The following is an 11575-nucleotide window of genomic DNA, read 5'->3' as shown; positions in this document are numbered from 1 at the left end:
CCTGAAGTAAGAGCCACGTTAAAATACAGTGGTGTAAATAAGTCGAGCAAAGTCGGCGATGAGACTTTTCACAGGAGGCAGATTTATTCTCAATAAGATGATTTGCTCTCTCATCATTACACACTGGTATGATGAATAAAGATTAAGATGGAGTGAGAGATAAGGTGACTCTAATTATATGTATTTAATAAATTTCTACAAGTTTAATTTTCGACACACTCTAATCAAAATTCCGCAGCTCCACTCCGATCACATACCCTGGTATACACAGTAGAACAGTTGATTTTCCTCCAAGTACCACTGGAGGAAACTCCTGTACCACAGGTGGTACACATACTACAGTTTGATAACCTTGGTACTAAACTATCCATTAAGTCGTGGTTTCCAAAAACTGTAGGCCAGAAGTGTCAGGCTACGTATATTAATGGAATTTGAGCATCAGTGCATTTCAGTGTTTGATGACACGATTATATTAAGAAAACTGAAGACACTGTAGTTATTATTTGTGTCCTTTACTGAGCAGCAATAAGAAATTAAACATAATAATCATAATCAAATAACACTCTCTTATATCTGTGAGTCATATGTGAGTGATATTAGTTTGACAGAACCATAAGTCATTTGATATACATGTCTAAAATTATTTTAAAAAAATCATATATTTAATTTACCCATACATTTACCCTTTCGACAATTAACCGCAACAAGTACGAGGGCTGTCACTTTTTATTCAAACATACTGTATTTGTATTCCGAACATGGGATTAAAGTTTACGTTACAGCTGTAATGACCTGTTTGAAAGTCATGCTGCAGTCTCATAGATCATTTGAAGTAGTACGCATTAGGATCCAGCACAGGGAGGACACGCGTGGGGTTTGCCGACCATATTATATGACAGTAGCTGTGTTTACGTGTGCAAAATTTCTTCATTTGTTCCAATTTGGAATTTACAATTCCATTGTTTACATGGACACAAAACATGTGTTCAGTCAGAATTCTCCGGACGTAGAAGCACAAGATTAATTTTCCTCTTCTTCTGCATCTGTGACTTTCATGTCAGTTCACTATTAGTTCACTAGACATATTCTATTCCAATTACTTGTGTCCATGTAAACACATCTAGGCACACTCGATCCCGATCCCCAGAATTCTATATTTTAACATAGAAGTGATGTTATGTTACGACATTTTAGTTAAAAGCTGTTGACGCTTGCTCCTGTTGTCAGGGAGTGTCTATTCCGTCCTGCTCTTCTGAGTGGTAAACATTATAAATACTTAAATTAAATTCTTTTTGAATTTGACTTATTTTAAAAAAAGTGACAGTCCAAACAAGTTCCTTTTTTCAATTCTATTATGGACCGTTATCACTGCATTACAGAGTCCTTTAAGCATGAATCTTAACTGAAATGCCCTATGTTTAAGTTAATTTAATAGCAGTTGTAAAATGGTACCATGAGGATGTGGGTGAACCCTGAGAACAAAAGAGTCAGATCATGTTTACATGTGAGCGGAAAAAAACACAGAATGAAACATGAGCACAGCTGGAATAGAAAATACTTTTAAAAACAAAATACAGTGAAAAATGCAGCAACACACGGTTAAACTGCAATGACAATGACTAAGAGATTTCATAAAATCATGTGTGTGTTTAGGTGTGTAATAGTAACACCTGGCCCCTTCTCCTTCCTATATGGTCACTCTGTATGTCTATAAGGGAGCAGGGGTCTGTGATGCTATAGCACCTCTGTGTGGTCAAATACAGCATTGCAGGTGAGGAGGACATAGCCTTTTCACTTTTCCTCAGTACAGACAAACTCTGAGTGTTACACACACACACACACACACAAAACTCAGAAATTGAGATGAAAGATGAAGAATATAATCTTATATCTATTTAACTCAGGCAGCCTCACCCAATCAAACGTTAAAAAACTACAATTTTCGACAATCATGCATTTCCTTCTTTACTGTCATAATAAAATAGAAATTCAGCTGGCAGCCTGTTAGCTTAGCTTGGCATAGAGACTCGAAAGCAAGGCTCGAATTATCCATTCTAAAAACGTTTTATTATCTTTTTTAACGGTTTCTACAGAGCTACGCTAGCTGTTCCCCCTGCTTTCCAGCCTTTATTGCTACGCTGTAATAAGTTAGGGTAACTGGCTGCTGGCTCCAGAGTCACGTTGAATAAACAGACATGAGAGTATCTGTTCTCACATGACCGTCAAAGAATGTGAATATTTTTCTAAATGTCGATCTGTCCCTTTAACAACACAGGGGTAAACTCATTATTAGAAGCAAGCCTTGCCTCCATCACACAACAGGGTTAAACTATATTTAAGGCCTTTTAGATGGACATTTGGATCGCCTATGGGGATAACAAGAGTCCACTGGGATGTGGAGGCTGGATCTGAACATTCAAAAAAAGCTGATGCTGAGGCCAAGAAAAAAAGTCCATAAATAAAAATGAATATTTTCAAGCCTAAAAATCAATGAGATGCATTCATTTCATTCATTTATGTGTGCAAATGTCTCCATGAGCTCAAACCGAGAGCGCCCTGTGTGCAGCATCAAACCATGTTGGTCTAGGTGTTGGGGCTGCGACTCTGAAGGTCCTGTACCTGGTCAAGGACCCAGCTGATGTTTGGTCTCTCCTGTGGGTTTGACACCATGATGGAGCTCAGCAGCATCTGCAGGCCCTCGGAGTAACTGTGCACAGGGAACACAAACACCACATAAGAACAACCGATGTCTAATCCCCAATGTGGTTGTATGAACCTTTACACTTTAATAGCATTCAAGTTCAAGCACAAAAACAACATGGTATTAGTATAGTGACCATTTTATGGTAATACCATATTATATTAATGCAATTCCAGACTTGGTATAAACAGTGTCATAGTGAAGTAATAAGTAAGGATGGCACGATACCACTTTTTCTCATGTAGTATCTGCTGTGCTGGACATTTAAAACCATTTCACAGACATAACTCTCCAACTGTGCATGACTCAGCAACCGCGGATTTCATATTTTGATCTGTCCAATAGATCCAGTGATTTTGACCAAGTAACGTATAGGCTCTTTCCCAGTAATAAGGTGATAATATTACAGTATTACCATATTATTTCCACAGCAACAGCCATGTAGTAACTTGGTGTTAAGAATTAGTGTAGACCTGGGGTGTCCAAACTTTCTTTAACGAGGGCCAGATTTGATAATGTGAAGAGTCCCAGGGGTTAATGGTCCCTTCAGACCTTTTTTTTTAACAGTAAAAGTTGCATACAAATGCACTGTTTTATAATGATTTTATTTTCATTGTCACAATTATCATTTTTAAAAGGGCAATGTAACCAAATCTAAGCCACGCAGGAGTGAACGAATGAAAAAATTCTGTCTTTCGTTCACATCTGGAGTCAGATATACAATAATATCATAATAGGAGGTGAAATCTGACTAGAGCTGCAACTAACGATTATTTTCATAATCGATTAATCTGTCAATTATTTTTTCGATTAATCGTTTGGTGTTCAGAATATCAGAAAACCTTAAGAAATGTTGATCCGTGTTTGTCAAGCCTGGAAAATATGATGTTTTCAAGTGTCTTGTTTTGTCCACAAACCAAAATGATTCACTTTTAATGATTTCTTTGTTGTCCAGAGCAAAGAAATGAAGAAAATATTCACATTTAAGAAGCTTAAACAATCGGAAATCTTGTTTTAATCATGAAAAAAGCATCAAACCGATTATTCGATTATCAAAATAGTTGCCGATTAATAATCGGTTCATCGATTAATCGTTTCAACTCTAAATCTGACCATGGCTGGACTTTGGACATACCTGCTGTAGACTATCAACAGTGTAATACACAAGGTTTTTTTTCATTGTTAATAATGATGATAATGAATATTACTTCCCTAGTACAACATTTTAAACTATACTATAACCATACAGTGTTATCAATAATACACTGAGAAATTAAGTGAGTTCAAGATATTGTTAAACGTTACAAATAATATCACGATATAATAATTATGTGATGATCAATATATTTCAAGACAATCATATAGAGATATATCATGACACATATCTAACTGCAGACAACAAACATCTGTGAAAAGTTAAATGTGCAGGATTTCTCTATTTATTTATGTTGGATGGAGCTTTCTCCACTATTTAATTATACATCAATGGGAAACTGACCTGCAGGACGGTGGAATGGTCACTGGATTCTGGACAGCGAGGGCAACACTATCCCCCTTCTGAAATATGAGGTCGAACGGTCCCTCCAACATCATCATGCAGTAAAGCACACAGCCAAGTGACTGAAGGAGAGAAGATGGCAAACAGTTGACAAAATAATGTCATTAATGGTGGGCAGTGATGGTGATCGGTGTCATGCTGTGCCAAGATATGGATATTGCAAAGCTGTCATTACTAGGGAAGAAACTCATTTTGTCGATTATATTATCAGATAATTGTTTCCCAAACCTCGAAATTATGAAATGTCATCATGTGTCTTGTTTTGTCCACAAACCAAAATGATTCAGATTTAATTCCTTCGTTATATGGAGCAAAGAAACCAGAATATATAAGAAGCAATGAGAATGAATCAAAATAGTCTGCAATTAATTTAATTCACTTTTGGATTTGGTGCTGGAACCTGGCCTCAAGTCCATCTTGACTTGGCCTCTAGCGTTGACTGTTCTGTGCTCCCTGTGGTAGCAGCTGCTATAGCTTCATGTGCCACAGAGAATCACAGAGTCAAGACAACACAAGTCGAACCGAGGCCCTGACAGTGTCTCTGTTTTAGTATCCAACCCAAAGTGAAGCATGATACAATGATACATTTCCCAATTGTTTCTATTAATTACACATTTTAGGTCATATAAGTAATAAGTGAATCAGCCACAGTATCCAGTCGGTACATAATATTATGAACAACATACAGAAGCCAGAAGACATGAAAAAAGACAAGAGAAAATCGTGGCTTTACCCAGATGTCAGTGCGCTCGTCTATAATGCAGTGACTCTCGACATTGAAGAGCTCAGGAGCCCTGTAGGAAATGGTGCAGCGCTGGGCTGCCCAGTCCTGTATGGTCATGGCTTCCCTGCTGCCTCTGACCTGTCATTAATTCAATTTAATTAAAAATATACACAAGGTGAGGATCATTTGGAAGACATGTTGAAAAGGAAAATCTTTAACAAACACTGAAAGCTGTATACAAACAACACACTTGTGACTATAGAAGGGATGGCTCTAGGCATGACACTGAATAAATACTCTTTACATAACATTAGATTATTTTCAGAGGAAAAAACAGCTGATAGAGGTTTAAGTGTCAAACATTTACTGTGACCTACCCTGACACTACAATAGCATGAATGTGGCTCTCTTAAACCTGGAGAGAATCCCTAATTAATGTTAATGGAAAATTCTGTGTTTGTCTGACAACATTACTGACAGGTTGCTGACATCATCACATCAGTTGCCAATGATCATAGAATTTGACAGACATAAAAACAACAATGTTGATGGTGACCTGAGACTTTTTCACAGTACTGTATATAAAAAGAGACATGTTCATAAGTCCAATTAAACTCATTTATGCTTCTTTCTTACCTCAATCCTGGCATGGTTCATAGAGCCCAGGTCCATCAGATATGGCCTGTCATCTTCATCCAGAAGCACATTTGTGGGCTTCAGATCTCTGTCAAATCATAGCAGCCATGTGGCATATTTTTTTAATTAAATGTATGCAATTTCTTTAGAGTTCTTCAATTTTTTCAGAGATTAAATGAAAACATGTTAAATGCTCAGGTTACATTTTCTAACTGGATAGATTCCATGTTGGATACAAATTAGGAATAAAAGAAACATACAAAAATGCAACATAGTAAAAGGAGAGATGAAAATCATTCAATACAAAGCTTCTAAAATTTTAAAACATACTTCCATAATTTATATATAAATATAATTGTCCCCATTAGAACTTTGCTATTGCTTATTCATCTTTCCTTATTGAGAAAATAAACATGGACGATTGTGGCAGCAGTGAGGAGCAAAAATAGTTTGCATGAATGAATGGGCAATATAAAACATTATTATGTTATCATTAATATGTTTATTAATTAATCCATCGGTGTAGAAAGTGTTTATTTCCAGCAAGTCCCCACATTTCCTGACTCCTCACAAGACAGCATAAGTAATTTCACTGGCCATGTGCATGTTTGTGGAGAGGTTACCTGTGTGCATAGCCTTTTTCATGAATAGCCTTGAGTCCCAAACAGATGCCACGCAAAATTTGCAAGATCTGTCTTTCGGGCATTGAGCTGCCTTTGTCTCTTAGCTTCTCCAAAACACACCACAGGCTGCCTTTCTGTTTGCAGAAACACACAAATGCATCTGTCAGACAAATATCCCTCAGGGGTTATTCTCAACAACCTGACTGCTGCACCTACTTACACTGATATAAGGGAGAAGTAACCAGGCTTCACTCTTGCCTCCACGGTCGACAAAGGTGTGTGCAACCAGGCTCAAGACGTTAGGGTGATTAAACATGTGATGCATCTCAATCTCCGTCTGAGCCTCATGGCGGCCTTCACGGTCATGGCACAGGATCCTTTTCAGAGCATAAGATCGCCCATCCTTTGCCCCCTCTACCAGATCAACATAACTGAACCCACTAAGAGGACACAGAGAGATCAGACTCTGACAATACTGTAGTAATCTTGGTTCAAATTAGGTTTGACAGATGAGGCTAGCTAGTATTGTCAACACATTTAGTTAAAAAAAAATAAAAAATAAAAAATAACTATGTGCATATGTCATGCTTAATTTGTGTTGCTTTTAAAAATGATAGCTACAAAGTGCTGCACAAGCAATAAAATACAGTAATTAACAAAGATCACATGGGGAAAAACAATAACAATAAACAAGAATTTTAACAAATTGTGTGTGCCACTTTGCATATGCTGGACTTGGCGACAAATATAAGATATTTGTAACAGTAACATAGATCAAACCATACGACGTGTCATCTTACCCCTCATCTAGTTTTTGGATGAAGTAATACTTCTTGTTGTCGATGGTGATGGAGCCACGGGAACATATGCACAGGGTCTGCCCCATCTTGACTGGCTCATTGTTTAACATAAAGCTTTAAAAGAAACAAAGAGAAGATTACACACAGGAATTGTTGCGATAAACAGATAAACAGGTTATGTTGTTAGCTTAGCTAACGTCAGGTAACATCGGCATATGTTTACGATACTAACTCCCGGCTAAAACGGCTATAATGTCACATTATCATCGCTTTTTAAAAACATTTTCTTCTAATTGTAAGTAAATTCAATACATTATCTGTCATAGTTTACCCTCCAAAATAACATACCGAGGCTAAATTGGTGTTACCAATTCGTACAATGTTTACCTTGTTCACATTTCCTCCATCTTCCTCGTCTTCTTCTTCTTCTTCTTCTTCTCCTCCTCCTACAAACTGAACAAGAAGTGTCCACTGAGACTAGCGACACGTGGCGGCGGATCAGAGTAGAGCAATGATGGCGGATCGCAAGCATAACAGACGAGATTGCGCCGACGACAGAGGTGATATTTGTGCTGTTTTCGCGTTTTTAATGTGGTAATAAATAAGCAGTTTGTAATATTAGGTTGACTGTCTCCCCACCTATTATTACCGACTAAAACTGACGTTAAATAGTTAAATATTCGGCAAGTGTCGCTAAGCTATGATACATATCATTAAGTGGCTAATGCTAACGCAAAGTAACTTAACGGTATACTTACTTACCAGTGTATCTATGGAGATATGGTTGGATGTATGCGAGTGAGCTAATGTTATCTTGGCCAGCCAATAATGCAAAGGTTGGGTTGCCTCCAGTCCAAACGTTTTCCTGTTAGTATGCGAACATGCCATTGGCCTAGCCAGCGAGATAGTAAGTCATTAACCTAAAGGTAAATAGCACGGGTTAGCTGTGCTGTTATTAGTATAATATGCCTTCAGTCTTATGTGCAATGCTTGAAAGTACATAACAATTCTGACGTTAGATACACTTAACGCACACAGTCCCCAGGTGGACTTAAAACTGTTCAGTGGTAGAATGGAATGGCTAGAAACGTAGCCACACAGGTAAAAGTGGCAGCTTAAATTATTCTTCAGTTCTCTGAAAACATTTGTTCACCTTGGTGAGTTGTCTTGCCTCAAGCAGGGCCGCAGGAGGATGGAGGCAGAGTGAAAACTAAGCCTGTCTCTTGTAGCACTGTGGGAGGAGAAGGGACTGCAGTCAAACGTACATCCCACCATTTTACACATGAGGATGAAGAGGAGCCCTCAGCTGACCCACCAGCACCCAGCAAAGTTTCCAAAATAGGCTTTAGCATGAGCAGTACGACTGCGAAGAAGTCCAACCCGATATCAATCAAACTTGGAGCAACGGTAAGTGTGTACACAGTGCCTATAAATGCTTGCACAGACTGTGTATTTGATATAATTCCATCATCTGTGAGACATAGAGCTGCCACCACAAGCCAGGAAAAGGCAAAACATTCCTGTCATACGCGCCATATTTTGATCATTATCAATAAACTGGTTTCCAATAAAATGTAAGCAAATTTGAATAATATATTCAAAACTTAGAATCTGTGCTAACTGTTAATCCATGGTGGCACTTCATTGCAGTGGTTTCATTATTAGTCTGCAAATACCACCTGTCATCTGTTTCCACTATTTTTCCAGTGCAGTGACGCTGCATTGATATTTAAGTCAAGTGATTTTCCACCTCCCTCAAGAGTTTTGACTTGACTTTTTCTCTTTCCGTTTTGTCCTTTTGTTTCAATGCAGTAAATGCATTAAAAACAGGCTGACGGAAATATGTCTAATGTGAGCTGAAACAGTTACTCAGGGATTGAAATAATAGAACTTAATAATGATTCATTAAAATCCTCTATGAAGCACAGGTGCTTATGATGAGCTGATTTAACAAATCAAATTTGAGGATTTCTAATATCGTTTTCTTCCTCATGGAAGTGTGTTGCTGCTTGGTTGTTTGGTTTTATTCCGTTTCCCTAAATCTTTCTTCTTCCATCAATTGTAGAAACCAAAAGAGCCCACACCATCACTTCCTCCAAAAAAGCCAGGGCTGGCATCTGTTTTTAACGATTCTGATGATGTGAGTACACATGCACATAGATATGGCATGGTTGTATATTATATCTATAACCAATCTTTACAGATTAACTGTATATTTCTTTTCTTGCCATGCAGAGTGAACCTGAGGAGATGCCTCCTGAAGCAAAGATGAGGATGAAGAACATCGGCAGGTATTTACACACTTGCACACAATGCCCCCTCCTCATTGTTTCCTCTGCCTCTGTTTTTTTGTCAAAGTTTAGTCTTTTTTTTTTTCTCCATAATTATCTATGGAGTTATGTTACATATTTGGGTCCAAGACTAAAGTGATTTATCTGCTGTCTTTTCAGAGAGACGCCAACATCTGCGGGACCGAATTCATTCAACAAGGGCAAGCAAGGTTTCTCTGATAATCAAAAACTTTGGGAAAGGAAGCTGAAGGCCGAAGGCGACAAAAAATAGATGACCGTCATTAGTGGATAATTCTGTATGGGGTTAATGGTCCAGTGTGTAAGAATTAGTGACATCTAATGGCGAGACTGCTGAATAACAAGCTGCTCACTCCTTCCTATCCCCAAGTGTGTTGTGGAACTACAGTGGCCTTCACATACCAGAAAGGGTCTTCTTCTTCATTTGCATAGTTAGCTTCTGCTTCTATGTACGAAACACTTTTCTGGCTGGCTGTCCCTGTGGGCTACTGTAGAATAATTGCAGAGCAAGGTGGTGGTCTCCACACTGGATGCGTTGCGTGTGTTGTGCTGCATGTTGTTGCGTGTCTGCTAGGGCTGCAACCAACAATTAATCAATTACTAAAGTAATCATGAACTATTTTGATAATCGATGAATCACTTTGAGTGTTTTTTTCAATAATTAAAACAAGCTTTCTGATTTTTCAGCTTCTTAAATGTGAATATATTCCAGTTTCTTTGCTCCATATAACAAAGACATCAGACATCATCTGCTGCATTGCCCCTGTGCTTTTTCTCTGTCTCTCCCACATCTCCCCCCACCAGCAATATGATTGTGACTTCACTTTCTGACTTCTCACATATTTGTTTATTCAGACATTAAACCGATATCAAATTTAGGTTCAGCCTAGACGCTATAACTACAGTGAGAGGTGTCAATATCATCGTCACACATCTTTTCTTGTCTACTTCTGCTGGGAACCACGTGCGTCACGCTTAAAAAAAAAATTAGAAACGAAAATTAAAAACATGATGGAATGCAGCAACGGCGCACACGCAGTGTCTCCGGTCTGAACAACTAAAGTTATTATACACGTATTTAAACTTAATTATGTGTAGCGTATTCAGTATCTGCCATTAACCCCTCCTTAATGTTACACACTGGACCTTTAAATATCTCTGAAGGTAAAGTGACTCCTCACTGTAGCCTTGGGGGGGTTGAGAACTCCCTGTGTCTGCATGGAAGTAAGGATAATGTAAGCCTTTGATATTCAGAGACTGAACTCGCATGTACATGGATGACAACTGAGACGAGAAAGCCCAAGCCCCTGTGACGAGAGGGGAGGAGTGCTGTGATGAAAACAATAAATTATCCAGACTTCTGACACAAACTTTTCTACAGTTTCCTTCTGCTGGCTGATGAGAAAACTTTGTGGTCCTTTTACATCGTGCTTGGTTTTTTTTTTTCTCCCCTTAAGATGGTTGACTGTGGTCCCGAGCAACTCCTAAATTTACTTTAGTGTTTGTGTAAAAATGTACGTGGAAGTGGTAATGTTTTTAATTTTTTTGAACCCACAAATGGGAGTGTGCGATTGAGTGTTGTGTTAATATGGGGAGCAAGTGGGACACACAGTATTTGATTGAATAAGTGTGTCATCCTGTGTAAAACCCTTTTTTATTATTATTTTGTTATGTTGATATGTAACAGTAACGTTATTGTAAATCACCAACTCATTGTTTCCAGCAGCTGTACCACCTCATAGGCAGCTTCCTGTTTGTTTTGTTTTTTTAAGCTTCTTTAATGTGGGAGCCGTGTCCCATTCTGTTTTGGCTTTATCAACACACTTCTGTGTTTTACTTGGCACACCTTCTGTATAGATTTTTATTTTATTTTATTTTATTTTAAGTTTTATGTTCACAATTAAAGGAGTTGATTTTAGTTGTCAGTTTTGGTGAAGACCTGACTCCGACAGCCATCACAGTTAAATAACAACACTTTCCATTGCCACTTAAATGTATCATACCTTCACTTCAGACAGACGTGGCATATCAGTCAATAACCTCTCCCTTGTGCCTGAAACTCTTCAGAAAATTCCCTTGACCAGAAATGTAGACTTAAAACTCTTTCATGCTGCAAAAATCCCCACATGAATCACATCATCCACTGCTATGACCTGTTTTATCAAAATGGACTCTCTTGAAATCAAAACCACCACCAAATAAAAGTTTTGGATATTGTTTGCGT

At 38.1% G+C, this 11575-nt stretch overlaps 2 protein-coding genes across 2 annotated transcripts; one reads left to right on the top strand and one right to left on the bottom strand.

Moving 5' to 3' along the window:
- Positions 1-496: 496 nt before the first annotated feature.
- stk16 (serine/threonine kinase 16) lies at positions 497-7958 on the bottom strand. Its single transcript, XM_044031017.1, has 9 exons — positions 7805-7958; positions 7430-7495; positions 7043-7156; positions 6463-6682; positions 6243-6376; positions 5620-5707; positions 4993-5121; positions 4200-4321; positions 497-2707 (listed from the first exon to the last, which is right to left on the bottom strand). Exons 3-9 carry the CDS (start codon positions 7150-7152, stop codon positions 2584-2586), a joined length of 927 nt encoding a protein of 308 aa, XP_043886952.1. The 5' UTR covers positions 7153-7156; positions 7430-7495; positions 7805-7958; the 3' UTR covers positions 497-2583.
- On the top strand, positions 7522-11568 carry LOC122772764 (PEST proteolytic signal-containing nuclear protein-like). Its single transcript, XM_044031019.1, has 5 exons — positions 7522-7602; positions 8223-8449; positions 9108-9182; positions 9278-9333; positions 9493-11568. The coding sequence occupies exons 1-5, from the start codon at positions 7554-7556 to the stop codon at positions 9602-9604; spliced, it is 519 nt and encodes a 172-aa protein (XP_043886954.1). The 5' UTR covers positions 7522-7553; the 3' UTR covers positions 9605-11568.
- The last annotated feature ends 7 nt before the right edge of the window (positions 11569-11575 follow it).

This window comes from Solea senegalensis, linkage group LG7, assembly GCF_019176455.1.
Source record: "Solea senegalensis isolate Sse05_10M linkage group LG7, IFAPA_SoseM_1, whole genome shotgun sequence".
NCBI classification, from domain to species: domain Eukaryota; kingdom Metazoa; phylum Chordata; class Actinopteri; order Pleuronectiformes; family Soleidae; genus Solea; species Solea senegalensis.
The sequence above is the reverse complement of the archived record's forward strand: the minus strand, read 5'-3'. Positions and strand labels throughout refer to the sequence as shown.

Excerpts from the sequence above, each read along its gene's own strand:
- stk16 (XM_044031017.1), bottom strand. The coding sequence starts at position 7,152 with ATGTTAAACAATGAGCCAGTCAAGATGGGGCAGACCCTGTGCATATGT. Across the intron at positions 6,683-7,042 it reads ATCCAAAAACTAGATGAGGG|TGGGTTCAGTTATGTTGATC; the intron begins GTAAGATGACAC and ends GTGTCCTCTTAG. Across the intron at positions 5,122-5,619 it reads TGAACCATGCCAGGATTGAG|GTCAGAGGCAGCAGGGAAGC; the intron begins GTAAGAAAGAAG and ends AATTAATGACAG.
- LOC122772764 (XM_044031019.1), top strand. The coding sequence starts at position 7,554 with ATGATGGCGGATCGCAAGCATAACAGACGAGATTGCGCCGACGACAGA. Across the intron at positions 9,183-9,277 it reads TTTTTAACGATTCTGATGAT|AGTGAACCTGAGGAGATGCC; the intron begins GTGAGTACACAT and ends CTTGCCATGCAG. Across the intron at positions 9,334-9,492 it reads AGGATGAAGAACATCGGCAG|AGAGACGCCAACATCTGCGG; the intron begins GTATTTACACAC and ends CTGTCTTTTCAG.